General features: G+C 42.5%; 1 protein-coding gene across 1 annotated transcript in view; it reads left to right on the top strand.

Moving 5' to 3' along the window:
- LOC307231418 (solute carrier family 66 member 2) overlaps positions 1–20649 on the top strand; it is a 64850-nt gene that overhangs the window by 26346 nt on the left and 17855 nt on the right. The window contains exon 4 of the mRNA XM_080002117.1: positions 14086–14302. Coding sequence (XP_079858243.1) covers positions 14086–14302 — 217 coding nt within the window. The remainder of the gene's footprint in view (positions 1–14085; positions 14303–20649) is intronic.

The following is a 20649-nucleotide window of genomic DNA, read 5'->3' as shown; positions in this document are numbered from 1 at the left end:
TTTCTTAAAATTTAACATTTTCATTAAACACTTAAAATCAAAATATTTACTGTCCCACAATTATTTGAAACAGGCGTAAAGAGTAGAGTAAAGCAGTGGCATAAATGCATAATGACTCTCCAATGGAGACTTCTCATAGACGTCACAAACGAACATCAAACCCATGTCCTGGGAAATAAGAGATTTGGTCCAAATGGAAGAAATATCTGTTGTCTACACACATAGTTCAGAAGTCCTTGAAAAGCAATTCTGCATTAATCTACTTCAAGCTAAAACACCTCTGTAGTGGTTATGTTAAGGTACTTTTTGGGGAGGGATTCATTTTGAGTGTGGCAGTAGGTGGACTATTTGGTCGGATGAGGAGTGCGAATGCAGAAGAGAACGATGTGTCTGGGGTATTATAACTAGGCGGCGGAGGGAAGTGGAGACGCTGAGCGGTGATGACCTTGGCACCAAAAGGATGAAGGTGGAGGAACAAGCGTCCGGCGAAGCACAAACGTAAACACACACATTTTACCATGGGGTTGGGTGGGCATGAAAGAGGCTGAGCGTCGGGGGAAAGGGGGGAGGCATTCAGATGAACGCAGGCGTCCTTTCCAAACATCCCACACCGGCCACGGTTGCAGCAGGGGTCAAAGTTAAGCTTGTTTGAAGGTGACGGGGTCTGATAGCGATCGGCCGCTGACCGGGTGAAACCGGGAGGAGGTCCAGATAAGGGAAACCACGGCTGGATGGACAAAGAACAATTTTTTCCCTTAGACGAACAGGCCGAACACATTGTCAATCGGAGGCTTCCACTCCATAGAGATAAGCAGGTGTAAATAATAGATGGTGCAGGACCACTATTAACCTATACCGCCTCAATGAGCGCCTCAAGACTCCTCCCCTGCCCAAGGGGGAGCCGCTCCATTATAGAAATGTCACCTTCATCACCACGTCCTTGCTTTACATAACACACCTCGACTTTGCATCAGCTTTCCCCCAGTTGATGACTTCCACTTGACATTTAACATCGGAGGTGTTTCATAATCTGTGTACATCATATCATTAACAGACGCGTACATTCTAGTTGTGTTCAGACATCATTTCAACACTGTGAGGTGTCGTGTATTACAGCAGAAATGTATAGTGTGAGGCAGTGGCTGCCCTGGTGCTTGTGTGAATATAATAATGTAATTATGGTGCACGTTGGGCCAGAGTTTTAATGTTATGGATATGAGAGAACACAGGATCATATCATTTACACTGTTCATGGACTGTGTCAGGCCGTGACTTTCCGCTTCTATTTTAGCTCAAAATAAACAGCTGCAGAACAGGTGTGTTTTCAAACTTTACATAAATATACCATTGCTTACCAGTAATATATAGATTCATGGACTAAAGTGACTTGGCATTTGGCATTTAAGAACATCAAGTCCAGAGGCTATCCATAGAATATCCAGCTGTGTTAGAAATAGCGTTTTTGAAAGCGAAAGAGTACACCTTACTAAGAATTAAAAGAATCAAAACAGCTTTCGGTGGCAGATATAACACCAAGGTGGAAGACAAATACTCACCCAAGAAGTTAAGCTGTTTTTGATCACACATCAACACGAATAAAAATTTGGGAAAAGGTTGCAAGTTTATTTTAACCTCTGAATTGTCTCCTCCGTGACCTTTGTAATGTGCTCAATGAGTTTGTGGTCGCCGCCTGCTTTAAAATAGTGACAGAGCGAAAATTAGAGACTTAACTGGAGATTTGCAAATGATTTACATTAACCTGGAGTGCTATTTAAAAATATTCTGACATTTGGAGTAATTGCACCAAGAGAGTTGATTTCAAGATTCGAGTCCGAGACTTTAAAGCAGTCCGTAATCTTATTCCATCAGCTAACCCTCATGGCTTTTTCCACCAAAAAAATATAAATCGCTCCAACTTGCGCATCAGAAAGTTAGTGCAACAAGGCAGGTAGAAAAGTTAAATCAACTTTTGGTTATCTTGTTGGGCTGTTGGATTTGGTGAGGGGGGACATGCAGGCGATTGGTGTAAGGGAGGAAGATCTGCAGAACATAAGGTTTTGGAGGCAGATGATCCGCTGTGGTGACCCCTAACGGGAGCAGCCGAAAGAAGAAGAAGAAGAAGATTGTCTTTTCATTCTAAACAAATAGCACAGACACCAGAACAATCAAAATTCCAACATGTACTATAGACTAGACATGGCCACGCTCCAAATCTTTCATAGCAGCCGTTTGCTGCTGAAGGGATAGTGGGAAAAAAAATCGAGAATCGAAAATTAACTGACAGGCATGCACATTAAACTATAAAAAAACAGTAATATGAGCTTGTCTCGAGAGCTCCTATAGTCAAGGTTGCGGTCCTGGAAATTCTCCTTGCCAGCTGTTCTTTTTCCTCACCTGTGTACTGTTAGAAACGTACCTTGTTAAAAACATACGCACACACACACCGGGCCAAACTCTTCATCGTCTTCCTCAGCGAATAATTACCTCATCACCCAGTCTGAACCTATAGTGATTAGCGCAGTGGTGCCTCATTAAAAGTCATTATTTTGATCGAACGTCCACTGACCTTCGTTGCCGCCCGGTTAGCTACACTCCTTTGCCAATTTTTTCCCACGCTGCACGTGCCACTTTGTGCGTATAATGCATTTTCTTCACGTGTGTGGGTCAGGATACGCTGCTGCTCATGTCTTATGCTACCTGGGACATTTTGTCGTCTTTCTTCAAGGGGTTTGACAATGTATGTTTTGACACTGAACCATTTGGTAGAGAACTGTTCGTTCCGCACACCCTACAATTACAGCATCGTGATGTAAACAGTCCTTGAGAGTTGTTGTGATTTAGGAATGTTGAAACGTGTATGAGAAAACAATCATTAATAAAAAGAAGCCCCCTATCATAGAAGTTTCCTGGTTTACACAATTACAGCGTTCAATAGCGATCGGGTGCTTCAAACATGCTCACACATTGAAAATGCCAGTCACTGTTTGCATTTTGCCCCCTAGAGAGCCTCATTGAGAATATTTCCATTTCAAGATAAAATATATGCTTATTTGAGCATTTCCAGGGCAATGAGCTATATCAGACATTAGTGTTACGGTAGGGAAGATGGGACACCATGACATGAAATCTAAGCACCACATACAGCTTTTGCGGCCCCTGTTCTCAGCCCTACAGCATATCGATGTAGACCCGGATGTGGGTCCTACACATTTTGCGAGCTGTCATGGTGATGTTGCATCAGTGTCTGCTGCCTGCTTCAACAGTTCATAAGGTAAAGGAGAGAAAGGCTAATGGGAAGATACAAAGGCTGCCCCCTGAAAATCTAAGAGTCGAATCATCAGTCTATTGAGATTCTACAATTCGAGCAGTCGTTTTTTTTCTGGTTTTTTTTTGTTGTTGTTTAGTTGTTTTTTTGTCCTCCAGATCTGAAGAGGTTGTCTTGGGGGTGTGGGGGGAGTGGGGTCTGCCAACCCATTTTACCTTTTTTTTTTTTTTTTTCTTATCCTTCCAAGAGACTGATGCCATCCGTGATTGATTAACTAGTGGACCTGTTCTCTGATATTACGTTAGAAGATGAAGACACGGCTCTCCAGTTTACATTTACATTACATTTATTCATTAAGCTAGGCTAGAAATAATCAAAGCATACATCAACCATTGAAGCAACATCAAACTTATGTGTATGATCTCCTGTTTCTTAATTCAACCAGATACAATTGCAAGATACTGGAAGTAATGGAAAATGAATAAAAATAATAAAAAGTGTCGTTAGTGTTTTATGTAAGTGCAATTTTTTCCTGTCCATGTTAGTGCATTATGTCAAACAACTTAACATCTAGTCAACATCAACAACTCATGCGTTATTAGTGGTTGTCAATACAACAACTTAAGCACAGTCAACCTCAACAGAAACAAGAGTAGTCATAGCTAAGATAGAGCCAGGTTTTCAGGTGTTCTTGAAAGAGCAGGGTCTTGTGTTTCTTGAACATTGTGAGTGTCTCTGCAGAGCGTAATGAGCTGGGGAGCTTGTTCCACCACTGAGGCACCACACATGAGAAGAGTCTGGATTGAGAACTAATTTCACGCAATGGAGGCACCACCAGCCGCCGCTCATTTGCAGACCTCAGAGAGCGGGTTGGGGCGTGTGGCCTTATACATGATGCAATAAATGTGGGTGCAGATCCAGTCCCAGCTGCCCTGTAGGCCAGCATTAATGATTTGAACTTGATGCAGAGATGCGATAGGTGTGACATGTGTACGCTTTGGCTGTTAGAAAACCAGGTGCGTTGCACACACAGTGTTGCAGCAGTCTAGTCGTGAGATGCCAAGCGCCAAGACAAGCTGTGCCGAGTGCTCCGACAAGTACTGTCTGATCTTCCTGATGTTGTACAGGGTGAATCTGCAGGATTGGGAGATGGATCAGGAAATTTGTTCACAGAAGGTTAGCTGGTCATCAATCACTATCCCAAGATTTCTAGCAGATTTGAGCTGCTTTCACAAATGCACTGCGGACCATGTCGGGATAATCAGGTCCGGTCATTGTCCGGAGTTACCCTTTCACACATGTAGCTCGCAACAGGAGATTGTCTCTGTCAGACGCGTTTACACTACCTGGAAATACTCTGTTTGGTTTAGACAAGGGGCAGAGCCTGGGTAGAGCGTGCAGAAGGCAGAACCTGACCCATGACGCAATGATGCTGTGGAGTTTTAGCACACCCAAGATGGCGGACAAGGCTACCGACTTTTTTTTCTGTTGATACTTCATGTAATTGGACGTAATATAAATGAAAGAGTGGAAAGGAATATAAAAGGAAGCAGAAAAGAGTACGGAGCAGCTGGGCTCTGTGCACAAAGATCCACACAAAGGTAAATAACTGCTATGAAATAATAGAGATGTCATTACCTGCTCTGTTCACAAATACCACTCATTCGGATATAATGCAGAGTAGCTAGATGGGTAAAGTGCAGGTAATGTCCGGACATTTGCGTTTACACATACTCAGCTCCTCTGAGTAATGTCTGGATAATTTCAGGGTTGCTGTGCATGTGTGAAAACAGTTGTAAAATAAAAGCTGAACATTTATGTGGTGTGTGGTGTCATGAAGAGAAGCAGTTGGAAGAAGGTGGCAAAGTCATCAGCAGTCAGGGTAGAGGGAGGCAGTTGAAAAGATTTTTGAAAGTGGAGAAGTTTGCTTGAAGAATGGAAGCATGTTGAAAGGCTGGAAGCGAAGATGCGTTCACAGAGACTCGATAAAACTGTAATTCGTTTTGGAAATGATGCTGCCTTCACGGGAAGTCTGAAAAAAAATAGTTGAATATTCCTATAAAAAAGCCAATTCTGATTAGACCGACAAAATTGTGAGTCGGGTACAGCCCTAGAAGATTCTCACCTCAGCCCATATGAGGTAAGAATTAGAGGGGGAAAAGCTTTAGGAAAAGACCGACAAACACAAAAACAAACGTCACTTTTTTGCAGAGAGCCAGAGAGACCACATGAACCACCTTGTTTGGGTGTCACACTGGCCATACGCTGGTAAATATCATTGTTTATTGTAGATACATTAAACACTGAGACAATTACACACGCCATCGCCCTAGTGCATACTGATGCAGGTGTGGGCTGGCACTAATTTGGCTTGTTTAGCTGCTTGTGGTGTTGCCACAGAATCCAGCAGTAATCTAGATTTACATTGGTGTCATTGAATCTTTTATTGGCCTCTGTGTTTAGCTTCAGAGCTTCTGACTTTATGGGAGACATGCCGGAAATCACCATTAAAATGCACGCAGAGTCAGAATATTTTCACAAGGCATCCAAGCAGGAAACTGTAAACTTGTGACTTGTGAATTCATCATATTAGGTATTTTCTGCATGAGTCAATATTGCAATGACGTAAATTTCATGCAAATGATACACTGTCAATATCGATGAATAGATGGGCTTTGGAAGTCTCGGGCTTGCAGCGTTTTATTAAACCTGTGGAAGGCCCGGTGGGATTTTGTACAACAGCTCAGTTAGGTCTGATTATAATAGCAAAGCAATGTGGATTTGTTGATTCAGTTTGTTTGATTTGGACTAATTCAAAGATAAAAAAGCAGTTAATCCAATACAAACTTTCAAAAGGTCACCTGAAAGAAAAATGCATCACAATTAACTGCAACCGACAATATGCCATGCTCACTTGCACACACACACACACACACACACACACACACACACACACACACACACACACACACACACACACACACACACACACACACACACACCGTACACACACATACACAAAGAGAAAGTTCCATTGTGATTGTACTTAGTACTTTATTCATATTAAAGTAACCACATATAATGTGCTGTAAAATCACAAATGGCTCAGAAGAACCCCAACAGGGTACTCGTAATGCCATGGGCACACTGCACGACTTTTAAAGTCATCAGATCGCTGTACTGTTCACACTACACAACTTACTGTCTTGTGATCAGGAATCTTGTGTTCTTGTGGTTTCACACTACATGACTGCTCGGTGACAGGGGTCACACATTAGAGGATCTTTCACAAGGAGGAATCCCAGACGAATCTGTCGGGTCTCCAACCTACATTTTGTCACTAAAACACATGCAATACCATGCGCAGGACAGGATTTGATCACTGTAGAAAATAAAAGAATAAAACAGAATTTAAAAAATAAATATATTAAAAACCTAGAGAAGAAGAGTAAAACAGGTATGTGGCGATCTCCAGAAACCTGTCGGCGAGCAGAAAATCATCTCACAATCTCGTAGTGTGAACTCAGCATACCACGCAACAGGGATTTTGCGATCAGACCCCCAGGGATCTCCCAACGGATCTCACCGTTACGCGTCTGATTGTTAAGAATTACGGTATGGTGAACCCAAATGCAGGACACAACTAAGGCTCAGGAGTAGGTGCAAGGTTTAATGTGGAACAGGCAGGGGTCAAAACCAGGGGAACAGTCAACAGGAAGACTTGGCAGGGAACCAGGCTCTAGGGGAACAGGCAGAGGATAAGGGTCCAGGGACAGACAGAGAATCAGGGTTCCGGAACAGGCAGGGAATCAGGATCAGGAAACGGACGGGTAATCAGGATCAGGAAGCAGGCAGGGAATCAGGATCAGGAAACAGGCATGAAATAGGCAGGCTCTCTGGGAATCAGGATCGTAAAAAGGACCGACAATTCAATACACACACAGACACAACGATTTGACCAAGACCAGAGTGAATGGGGAACAGGTTAAATACAAAAAGAGTGACGAGGAAGGTGAAGACAGGTGGGCAGGTTGCTGGCTGGGGGCAGGTGTGCAGTGGCAGAAACCAGAGACAGACAGAGGGAGCTAGAGAGGGACATAGGGATCTAGAGACAGACAGAGGGAGACATAACAAGCAAGCACAGGGCAGGATCTTGACACTGATTGGGTCGCTGGACAGTAATTTTCCAGCGATCAGATCCAATCAGTAGGAAAAGATATTCCGTTATTAAATAAAAGTAAATAAAGTTTTCCATGTGGAATAGTAAATAAGGGAAATTATTACCCTTTTTCACTTTTCCACATGGATAATAGCAGTCAGACGCCACAAAACAAGAGCAAATTGCACTCAGCTGCCAAACTTTATGGGCGTGTTTGCGCTGGCATATTATTAGTGCAATATATTTTTTGAAACGGCACAGAAATCAGATGCAAATTGATGTGCAATTCATGGTGGTATTTGCGGCCACAAACCACTTCTTAGGGAATTCCCCCCAGAGTTTCTGAGGAGTCCCATCGGTATCCAGTGAGTGGTGCTCCAACTGTATTGCAAATTAAATAGTGAGCTTTGAAGCCTAAGGGAAGGTTACAAATTTGTTACAGTGTGTATGTGTGTACGTGTGTGCGATATGCCCAGAATTACTTACTGAGCGCTGCTTTCACATTTGCATTATTCTAAATGCACTGTGAGAAGCAGCAGAGACAGGGAGGAAGCTGGACACTGCAGCGGACGACCGGCCTTTCCTCCCTGTCGCTCTCTGTCCGGCCTGTGTTTCTACTTATGATTCTGTCATCTCACCCCCGGCACCATTTGTCTTCCCTCTCTGTCGCAGCCTTTCTGCACGGTTCAGTGCCTGGAACAAGACAAAAATTGTGTGTAAATGTTTTGAAGAGTAAAAGTCGGGGGTAACTGTGAACGCTTCACGGGGGGGTACTTGAACAAAGATGACAAGGAAGTCGTTTTCTGGAACGTAGGGGGCTCTTATTGGCGCAGAATTAAAACGGTGAATTGAATTGTGTTCTGTGATGGCTGCTGGTCTGGATCCATGAGAGAAATAGCTGCATTTCTCAGAAGCAGCAGAAATAATGTTTTGCGAGTTTTGTATTGCAATTACTCTTGAATACAATAAGAGATGAATTAGTGTTGAGTGCAGTAAAAGTACGTTAGCAGGGAGTCTTGGCAGGCCGGTGTCATCGTCCATTTTAACAGCCATGTTGGCTTGAAACACATCCATATTACCTTCCACACTAGTTGACCATCTCTCTCTCCCTCTCTCTATCTCTATCTCTCTCTCTCCTTCTTTCCCACTTCGCAAGTTTCGTTGTTACCTTATACCGTTCTTACACCAAAATTTTCAGCAAAAAAAACCCCCACTAAAAATAGGCGATTGACACCTTTTCCAAATTCGTTTTTTTCTGCTGTGTCATTCAACGTCACAAACACGTCGGAAAGAGGGCATGTCATGGTTCCAGTGTGATTGGAAACAAAACAGTAGAGCGGACAGCAACTTCAACAAACAACATAAAACTGTAAAGCTTGGAAAAAAAGTATTTTGACGTGTTCAAAAGAATTGGATCATTCGTGAACTCAACACTACACCAGCTTGGGGTGGTTGCTGACGTGGCTCGGAGCCCGGCGGGGAGCGTTAGGCTTCTCTGTTGTGGTCCTCTGTTGTTGTCCCCCCACTTAAAACATTTCATGGTCTGGCATTCAGGAAAAAAGTCAATAACTTCTGATTTTGATTTGGGATTCTAAATCAGATATGAAATGATCAAATGATACATGGATATTCCCGTCTATTTACATGCAAATGTCTGGAACATCAATGCGCGTTGCATCGCGTTGGTAAAGGGGTGAAAATTTGTTTGTCTACCCGGGTGTCAAGTTTCCATCACTGCCAGTTGGAGCTGGAGCCGATAAAAACCTGTGATTATTGCTGGGTAATTTGTCCCGGGACTAAAAGCAAGGTGTAACCTCTCCCATTAAAGAGAAAAGCCAGATGTTGGTTGGTGTTAGGGTTATTTCATTCCGCGGAAAAGAGGTATGAGGCAGCAGGACTCACAGGCACACAGACACACAACGATGGACCTTTCAATTTTGTAACGCACAATGTAATAACTTGTCACACTTTGTAATAAACACTTTTAACACAACACAATACGTTTTGCTGCATTTTGTGATACCATATGTTACCCACCACGTCCCAACCCAGCGCATTTCGCAGCGCTGTACTTGAATTATGCATTTTCCTTTTTTTTTTAGAAATGAATTATTCTTATATTATTTGAGATTAACACATTCGACAATATCTCATTGAAGGACTACAGCAGTATCCAAATGTGACCATTTAAAGCACTAATTTTGTTTCTAAATGATTTTTTTTGCTGCAAAATATCTGGAAATGCTTTAAAGCTCTAAAGTCATAGCTTCCAAAATATTTGCTTGATGATACCTTGATACAAGTGATACCTCGGATTCTACACTTTGATATTATGTGAAAAAACAAAAATGTCAAATTTCGAAATGTGACGTGGGTCAAGTACACGGTGGGTCACATATGACATAACATGGTGCTTATTATGTATTGCAGGGGTTACAACTTGTTATAATGAATATGTCAAGAATTCAACACACTATGTAACTACACACCAAAATGTATGTATTTTTTACTTTACTACTTGATAACATTACTCTTGAAGGCTCAAACGGGCAAAAACACATCAACACATGACACTTAATATAAATGAAGACGGCAATGATGGTGTGTTATTACACAATTGTAACATATTCATCACCATTGTGGGAACCCCCATAATAGGTAATAACCAGCACATTATGTGATAGATTATTTAAATATGCGGCTGTTATTACATAATAAAGGTCAAATTGATATGATTTTAGTTATTAAAAACTGCAATGTTATTACATAATGTGTGACAAACTTCACACACATCCCCTCTCACAGAAGCACATAAGCACAACCCAACGAGGTCCTGAGAGTGCCCATTAATTTCCTCAGGGTTATTTTTGCCTTTGTGCCACTTAAGTAATTCAAAGGTTTTGATCTCCGACTCCCCAGCCCTGCGCTCCTCCGGGCGTCCTCCTCGTCTCCGGGGGCTTTGAAGTGCAGCTTTAGCCACGACATGGCGCGCCAGACACCTCCACCCCCCCTGGGCGGGACGCTCTTTGAAAAAGGGCCCCAGACGCTTCGCCTCCGGGTGGCGGAGTGGGGGCATGGGGAGGTTGAGGCAGAAGTGTAAAGTATGTCTGGACAAGGAGAATGGGAAGAAAAACAAATGTTGGAAGATGCAATTTAAGACCGGTGCAACGCAGAGGGTGATGCAGGACGGAGGGGAGTTGTGATGCGTTCCACTACAGCTTGGAAATCGGTAATTCAGAGTCGGTAGTTCCCACTTCCGAGTTCAATGCGTTCCATTGGCTCTGTTGGGGAAAGCATGGGCGCCCGCAGTAAATGTTTGTTTGTTTGGCAAGGTTGTGAATTCTACAAGCTATAAAACGTAAACATTGAAATTTTGAAGTTAGACTAATTTCTAATTCAAATCCCATGCAAGAGAACTTGTGCTGCTGTGTTGCTGTGATCTAATATCTGTTATCCCAGCAAACTTAGGCCTGAGCAATCTGCCCCCCCAAAATTCCCACTTGGAATTCCTAATTAAATGGCCGTACTTTGCACTGTTCTCAAGGAGGTGAGAATATTCTTGGTTCCTTCTTCAATGGAACTTGTACTGTTACTGCTGTCAGCCCCCCTTCCCCCAAACCTCCAGCACAATGACATCCAGTTTGTAGTCCCCACCTTCTCTTCCCATCCCTCACTGTCTCTTAAGCCGAGCCAGTGCGGATGAGAGGGCTCATTTGAATTAGACTTCATGGTTTTCTACTGGTGGTTTCTATCGGCGTCACCGGCGTTTTTAAGCATGGACGTCATTTAAGCTCTGAGAGACCGTCGAAATCGTGCATGTGTGAAAGAGTGTGTGAAGGGCTGTTCCAAAGATAGCAAGTGTGTGCGTGGGTCCTGCTGTCTCCCTTGTCTCTCGGCACCGTTTCCACTGTCATTTCCAGGTGCTGTGTCTTACGTAGCGCTACGTAATAAAGCCATTAATCAAGTTGGCCGTTCACGCCGACAACACGCTGCGCTGCACACGCTACAGAACATCTTACTCTGCCCATCCCAGGATGCCACGGTGGATTCAGTTCACTAGAGGGGGAGAATTGGAAACGTTCCCTTGCCTGGTCTGTTAATGTATCATGTCTTCCATCAAACTGTGTGGCAATACCTATTCAGCATCACTCAACATCGTATCTAGGGCTGTGACGATATATCCGATATATATCAGATAACCGTGCAATACTCGGGTATGTCAAGTAACCACAGTATTGCATGCTAATTAGCTCAATACTGTCGCCACCGCAAATTATATATATATATATATATATTTATATATATATATATATATATATATATTTATATATATATATATATACAGCATTTATAAATTTATTTATTTATTTATTGTATTGTTTTGGATATGAAAGGAGGATATGAAATATAAAACACAATCCTCATTGCTAAGTTCATCATCAATCATCATGGACTGTCTTCCATCCTATGTTCAAGGACTTCTGAAGAAACTTTTCAGTTGCTCCGCTGAGTCCGCTCCCTCTCGTCACTTGAGCTTTGCGCGCCACGCACGTGGTTGAGGGACAGTCCGTTAAACATATTGGGGATTTCCTTTGTGTGTGTCTGATTATTATTAATTATTATTATAATTATTTCGAGGGCTGTACCCGACTCAGAATTTTGTCAGCCGAATAGGATTCGGCTGTTCAATGCAAATAGGAATGGGGCACAGCCAGGGGCGGAAATTACAGAGGGGACAGGGGCGACAGGGGGACTGGACCGATTGCTCCCTCTCTGACCGCGCCGACTGTGCCCACAGCGCGCCAGCGATGGTGCACCCGTGATCCCCCCCCATGAAACCAGGGTTCTGTGCTGTGTGCAGCTTCCACTTCCAAACGAATGGGGCATTTAAGCCCTAAAAGGTGTGCATAAGCACCTCCCCGGTGATACGTATAAGGAGTGAATGAATGGCCCACAGAGGAAATGATGCCTGACCCAAAACTATAAATCAGGCAGAAATCACCACATCTTAGGGTAGACGCCAATGAAGGGAGTACCTCAAGAAGATGCCGTTCTTTTAACAGACTATATCCGACAGACTGTATGGAAATCATTAGGAAAGACCCTCAACGTCGTTTTTTCCACGAGAAAACGTCTGAAAAGCGTATTTTTCTTACATTGCAAATCCGCTGTTAGTCAATTGATTTCCGCCTGCCAGGTAATCAATTTCCAATCCCATTTGTTAATCATGAACACACCTAATGTGATTTCTCGCTGCACCACTCAGGACTTTAAATTCTCATTGGATTTACAGCCCTTGCTCCTCGCTGGCTACTTCTTACGTTTAAAGGAAGAAAATTAAGAAATAGCTGACATGAGGTTGCATGAGGCTACAAGCTCCCTGCAGCTTTCTAGGGAGAGCATGGGTTTTATTGTAGTGTGGGGAATAGTGTTCAAAAGGTCACACATTGTAAACAGGGTTGTATGAGTAATAACAAGAGCCTATACAACCGGTAATAAACAAAGCTCACCTCCCACGTTTTAGTGTAAAAGCTTTCCACTGTCATTTGTCTGTTTCATTTACTTATGCACATGGGTTTGCGCTGTATTGATTTAAGAGTGCTGCATGTGCAGAATTCCAGCACATTCTTTAATGAAACACTCTCTGGTTCCCCTGACTCTCCTCCTCCCGTCACCTCACCTCCCTGTTCCCTCATTCTCCCTACCCCCCCCATCAGTTTCACGGTGCCTTCATGCTGAAGCAGTCATTTTCACCTGAACAGGCACAAGCGTAGACACACATAAAAAGGTGCACACTTATTTATATACTGTATATATATCGCTTCCCCTACCACAGCCATTAGTGGGTGGGTTACCCACTAATTCCTAGTATTTATTACTTATCACCTGTCAACAGTGAAATATATTGTTTTTTAATAAATCCATCCAGAGGAGTTGCAGTGCTGTTAACATGCAGATGTCATGGACTGTCTGGTATTTTGCTGGGACATGTGATATTTTAGTGTGGTAATCCAAAAGATTATTTTGTGAGAAAAAATCTCATATTTGATATTCATCCTTTATCTATTTAACTGACACTTTATAAGAAACAGCCATTCTGCTGATTTCATATTTACGTTATGCATGTGCTCTTCTACGTGTATATTCTTTCCATCATTGGTGGCAGGGTCAGCCTTTCCATGGAAGAATGCACTGATCGGGAATATACAACAAGTGAATGGCCACCGCAGTAGCAAGGTGTAGTGGTAAAAAAGCGATCATTTTAGAGCCAATACAAAGGTAAACGCAGGTTTTGAAGAAAGAAAAGTTGTGAATGGAAGTTGTTTTTGAATGGAGTTCTGGGAGTTGTAGTGTAATCCACCCAACTCAGACAATTTTATGGATTACCACTTTAACATTTTCCATTTTCCCTGAAGATTGCTTTACCTACCATACATTTGAGAATCCAAGGGAGTTAAACGGTGACCCCTAGCCGGAAGAGACCTGTCATGTTTTCCTTTGTTGAATCCATATCGTTTCGACGATAATGACAGCCATCTTGTGGCGTGGGCAGCACAGAGCTATTTCTGGACCAAAGTAAATGTTTTAGTCAAGTGGTTCATCAGTAAAAATGTCTAAGTCCCGGTAATTGAACTCCGCCTCTCCCTTTTTTATACCCCAGATTTAGACATACGCTACTTCTGGAGGTGGAGTGTGTTTGAGGACTACCTGCTTTTCTGCCTGGGCTTCACCATGATGTGCACACTGGTCACCCTGCTGCTGCTAGACTCGCTGCTGTTCGTGGAGGCGCTGGGCTCCACAGCCATGATGTTCGAGGCCATGCTGGGCCTCCCCCAGCTGCTGCAGAACTTCCATAACCACTCCACGAGTGGCATGAGGTAAGGAATACACTGAGATAGAATTTGCATTCATACATATATAGAGCTGTCGCAATTACTACATAATGGCTTTATGGATTTCTATTTTACGAAAACTTTGCGGTGAATAAAATGTGAATTTGGTGCGTTTCCAACAGTTGGGTTGAGGCAAATGAACTGCCTACCTTAATTTTTATGTTCCTATATTCACTGTCAATAGAAAGCTCTTCTGAAACAGGTAGACTTGTATTATAACTGTCTTATTACACTGTTCTGTAGAATACTCCATTCAGAGTGGTAATCAGCGGTCAGTTATTTACGGCATAGTTTCTGTTAATAATGACCGTTGCTACAGGCAACCACTTCTCCCCCTGGATTCAGATCCCTGTATCATGCTGTCTACATGCTAATGCAGATGCTAAACACTAACTAATGGAGCCATCTTGTCACGCTACATAGAAACTACAATGGAAGACTTGAAGGGATGATTGCGGACGTCAATAGTGACAGGTGGTTTTCAAATTATTTTTGTTATTTTGTGGTATTGACCAGACCAATGCAGCCACATTATCCCTTACATATAAGATTAGAATATAATGACTGAGTGGCATAAAATGAACAGAGACTATTTGTGTAACAATCGTCAACTATAATATCTACGATTGTGACAGCTCTACACACATACACCTCAATATATCCACTGTATATACTGTAGATGCCACACACACACACACACATACACATCATCATCAGTACCATTGCATTGTTTTCTGGAATTCTATATATATATTTTTTTGTTCCGTTTTTTTGTGCTGTACTGAAACCCTGCAAGATCAGTTAACCAGAACTTTTCTTTCTAAAACCATAAAAACTGCCGGCAATTACTGCAATCTGTCGCCTCTGCCTATTTACTGTTTGTTTTTGGTTTTATTTCTACAACAGAATTGCGTCATTATAGATTAACACGGAAGTTCTACTTTGATGCTACAATCCGGCTGTTAAATAATTCATGGCCGGAACAGGCGAAGAGGCAGAGACAGTCGTGAAAAGTTAGACGCAGTTAGATTGGAAGAGTCCAGTCGACACCCTGAGTCAAGATGGAGCAACAATAAAACCGTGTCCCCAAGGGTAAAAAAGCCATTAACCATGGCGTACGGCTGGCACGTTTGATTGTGTTCATAAAACAGATGAATTAGCGTGCGCGGCAGCTCCCCTTCCTTCGGGGCTGCGTGCTCAAACTGCACTTCAGGCGGGTAATTTTGGGTCGTAAAAAAGCAGAGAGTGCCTCTGGGGCTACGATAATGCCAACCAGTGTTTCATCTGCCTGATTCCCCCTCGTTTTTACCCTCTCTCCTTATCTCTCTCTCTCTCTCTCTCTCTCTCTCTCTCTCTCTCCCTGTGGAAGATCAACAAGGCCTTAAATAACAAGAAGAGTCAAGGGACACTAAATAAGAAAGTTTCGACTTTGGCTTTGGGTCTAAACTTAACTTAACCTTGTAGGAGAAAGAGAGAGAGACAAAGATGGAGGGTGAAGGTGTCCAAAGGCTTTGCTTGCTTACGAATGTCCCTGCCAAGGTCACAGTCTTTTTGTGTAAAGGTTAAAAGTGTTCTCTTAATTGGACTTTTTGAAACAAAGGGCTCTAAGAACAATTAGGCCGTTAATGGTAGAGAACCTCATCGTAATTAGCGTCATTGTTTCCTCATCACTGGTTATGTTCCCTGAGCGAGGTCAACAGCGGCGGACTCATGCATGCATGTGTGTGAATTAGGGATGTTAATAATTACCGTTAACCAACAATAAGAATTTTTGCTTTTTTAATATCAGTTAAACAGTTAAAAAATATATTATTCCAATTTTTTTTTAAACGTTTGTTGCGTGGTAAAAGAAAAGTAGGCTATGCAATCTCTTAATCTCTTCTTAAATGCAACTCATGGGGGCAACAGGTGCAAGTTTACGCACCCCCTGGCCGGGTTAGGTCCCTTCCAAAACCAATTCATTAAAATGCTATATTTATAATAAACTGTTTCAAATGAAAAACCGTGCGGGATGAATACTGATGTCCCAATCGAGTACTCGAGTACTTATGCCCATCCCTAACGTTGTCAACAAGTCTGAATATTGCAATTATCTAGATATTCATTTTTTTATATTCAGTTAACGATGGTCGTCTATCAGTCAATTATTTTTTCTAAATTAGCATCCCTAGTAAGAATGTGTGTGTGTGGGTAACAATGTACATGCACGGATTATCCTCCAAATGCTTTGCTGGTGCTACTCCACTGAAATTAAAATGAATTGCATGAACAGCAACTACTGGTGGGAGGAATCACTTTGTATTTAACACTTACTTCTCGCTCATTTCTAATCTTTCCCAGTTTACCATTTTCATAATCGGATAGTATCTTCCTCTTTAGCGTCAAATTATTCCCGCCCAATTTCTAAATTTAACGAACAAAAAATTTGAATGGAATGCCGCGTCCACGTTTCGTCGTTGTGCTGTCGAGGCGTTGTTCGGTGCCTGTAGCCTTCCTCACTTTATTCTGCACCATTTCACACGAGGCGTCCCACAGGGTGTACATCTGGGCCCGAGTCTCCTTCAAGGCAATTGAGTTTGAGTCTTGATTTAGAAACAGCTGTGTGACTCACCTCGCCACCTGAATCTGCGGCGAAATTGTACAGACCGCAGTGAAACCGCATTAGCGCACAGACTGATAAACAAGATGCCCCCTCTCTCTCTCTGTTCCTCAAGTTGGGGAAGTTCAGTTACCCTGCTGGTGTGTCTAAATCATGTTTTAATAACATTGTGTAAACATAATCACAATCAGATGAGACTGTTTCTCATCAGTTCCACATAATAACTCCCAGTGACTCATGCTGATTTAAATGGCTTGTTTGAGAAACTTGTTTTTTCACGGATTTAAGACTTTCTGGTTTATTCTCTGTTCATCCCATTTGGCTTCACCAAACCATTTGTGCTTGAATAGCATTACATGTCCCGGGGATCCAATAAATATATCTTTTTTTGAATTCTTAAATAAATAGGTGATATACATAAGCGTAATTCCATAACAGTGTCGGAAAAATTATACACCGAGGCCGATGCCAAAAGGCTCAACAATAACGGTCGCCCCAGTTTCTGTTTCGTCAGCCAAATAATACTTAAAGAAACTGTTTGATATATACATTTTTTTAAGGCAGTATCAGACAGAATACACAAATGAAAAGTTGAAGTGCTATGTTGGTCAAATTGGTCAAGTCAACCGAAAATGGTTTACATCCATTTTTAAAAACGAAAAGCTCATTTTTTAATTTTTTTTTACATTGATTTTTGCTGGATATTCTGTTCAACAATGCACAGTTATATTGCTATATTGTATACAATGTAGAAGCTTCAGGAAACGATGAGAAAATGGCACGTTGCCACAGTCGATGTTCAGATTTGAAGTAGTAGCTATTTCATCTATCCTAAGCTTTCCTAGTAGCTTAGTGTGGCGCACTGCTGTCATCGCTTGGCTGCAGCTTATCTTCTTTTCCTCCTGAAACTCCTGGTTGGAGCTTGGCTAGTTCCACTTTTCCCAGCTTCCCCAACACAGACTGTTTTACACTCCGGCTCCCCTGAGTCTAATTACCAGACTATGATATTGACTGTAGAGAACTGTTTCATCATCTGCTGTGCCGCAGTTTCGGGGCCATGGAAATGATTGTGTTATAGCGGCTGTGTATTACTGATATCGCTCCACAGCGCCACATGTAAACACACGCACGCGCGCACTTTCGTGCACGCGCACACACACACACACACACACACACAGGTACTGCAGTAACATGGCCTGGTCATCACAGGGGCGGCGTGAGACTCATTCGTTGCCGCCAGGTTTCCAGGTGGACCACGTCTGCAGGAGCTGCAATCAGTCTTCTCAACAAGCACAGACACATGGGCTACACCTAACACATGCACACACACACACACACACACACACACACACACACACACACACACACACACACACACACACACACACACACACACACACATATATTTCTCCTGGGAAAAGAGCTGTAATGGAAAGATCAGAGGGTAGGGGCGGAGGGGAGCGTTAAACTGGAAAACATATGGACCAAGCCAAGATGGGGTTTGGTCAAGCAATCCAATTTATACAAACGCTGGCTTCAAGCTTTACCTTTTGTTTATACATGAAGACGTACTGAGGGATATTTTTAACTTCTAATTGTGCTTTCTTTTAGAAATAACCATGGTTTCTACTGAAGAAAGTTATTTTTTATGGACACTTGAAAAATGAGTTTTATAAAGTTGTTGCTTTTTTCTTTCTTTAACAGACAGTGATTGATCAAGCGAGGCTGCAGCCCGCCTGCCATTCCAACTCTGATTATTATGCACAGGGCATTGCAACTCAACTTTCTTTCTTTCTTTCTTTCTTTCTTTCTTTCTTTCTTTCTTTCTTTCTTTCTTTCTTTCCACCATTTGCTCCCATCAAACAGCAATACATTACTGCACTTCATTACATTTTTTAAACTATCCGTACTTACTTAGGTATAGTTTCAGTTCTGGAGACATTCAACTTCTACTCTCCTTTACTACCCTTCCTACGAATACACTACAACATAGTCACATTACTTATATTGATATACAGTATATCCAAAGCAAAATAAAACAAACAATTTTATGCTGGGCCGTTTCTTACTATAATATGCAGACTATGTGGTTGCATAGGACCCCGAAGCCACCAGGGGACCCCCAAGCTGCCATTTTATCCATTTTTCCACGGAACAGTCTGTGTTTGACGAGCTCTGGCAAGCTCAGTTTACCGCTAATACCGGTAAGCTTCCAGCATGAGCAGAAACTTGACTTCCAGACGAATCCATAGGTTTGTAGCATGTCATGCTGGCTTGCTGAAAAGCGGGTGCAACATAGCTCAAGTCGGCGATCTTTTTTGTCAAAAGTAAATGGGCATAACCATTTTCACGGGTCCCTTGACCTCTCACATCAAGATATCTGAATGAAATTGGGCTCATTAGAATCTCATCAGTCTTCATATTATTGATACTGCATCACAGCATTTTGTTTTCAAAAGTGTTTTTCAAGGTCATAAGGTCTTCAGGTCGCCTTTTGGGGGATTTTTTTGACCCCTTTTCCCCGTTCTAGAGTGGTCAAAAATGACTAGAAAGTGTAGCAAAGCTGTGTAATTAATGGTACTAACCCACAACTTTGTACAGTCACTAATCACACATAATTGAGCACGGGAATGACCATCATTAGGCATGAGAATAATGTTCAAAGCCCCTTTACACTCAAAATATTAATAATTTTATTAGCAACAATTACAAATATAATGTTTATTATATTCATTGATATGAAAGATTGACATACATTGTCAAGCTGCATCTCAAATTATGGGTCCCAGCTTTCTGATGGTGTAAGGCAGTTGTATGTGGCATCAACTGCTGATATCCTATATCCGAGTTCAGCGCCGAAGCCACAATGTCACTCGGAAGACACAGAAAACTACTTCCTGACACTTTCACGTGCCATCCATCCTTAGAGCCTCTCTCCTCTGCCGTCCCCCGACCACAGAAGTCAGCTCGTACCATGACAGCGTTCCAGCTGGCAGAGCTCCTCTCCAACCTCGCACTATTAATGGTTGCACCCATGACCACGTCCCCGTCATCAAATGGTCTCCCTGGTGGCGTTCATGTGTCTAACTTTTCCCCGGAGACGGCCATTAAGCGTAGCACATCCAGGACAGGGGACCCAGAAACCTTTCTCTCCCACAGCCACTTATATACTTCCGAAATAGATCTCACTCTCTGAGTGCGTTGCGACCTCCGAACCCGAGCGATTCCGATGGGGACGCTTGAGAGTGAGTAACGACGGAAAAAAAGTTTTGTGGAAGGAGTGTAGGAGGAAGAGTGTAGAGTTCTTCACGTTGTGTGGTGCGGCGAGGACTGACAAGACGACCTTTCTCAAGGCTAGTGTCCAGTTTGTATCCCTCTCTCAGCGCACACCCTGACATTAGGACACGTCCGCTACTCTGTTAGCATAATTTTGAACACGTGTAGCCTTAAGCATCTGCACTGTGGTGTGTGCATAAGTGTGCATTTAGATGTGTGTGTGTACTGTATGATATGATTTAGTATTTTGACATTTTGCATTCACAATTTATGATGTAGTGCGTTACACAAAGCAGCGATGCCATTGTTGCCCCTGCCACTATACTCTGGCTATTCAGCTGCATTCTGTTGGTAACCAGATTTTCAACCTGTTAACTTAGGGGTCCTGACAATTTTAACGGACAAATTTTATTGTTGAGAGTGCAGCTACACTTATAAAACTAAGGAAAATAAAATG

Source organism: Zeus faber, assembly GCF_960531495.2.
Source record: "Zeus faber genome assembly, chromosome: 6".
Classification (NCBI taxonomy): Eukaryota; Metazoa; Chordata; class Actinopteri; order Zeiformes; family Zeidae; genus Zeus; species Zeus faber.
This window is presented reverse-complemented; position numbering and strand designations above follow the sequence as displayed.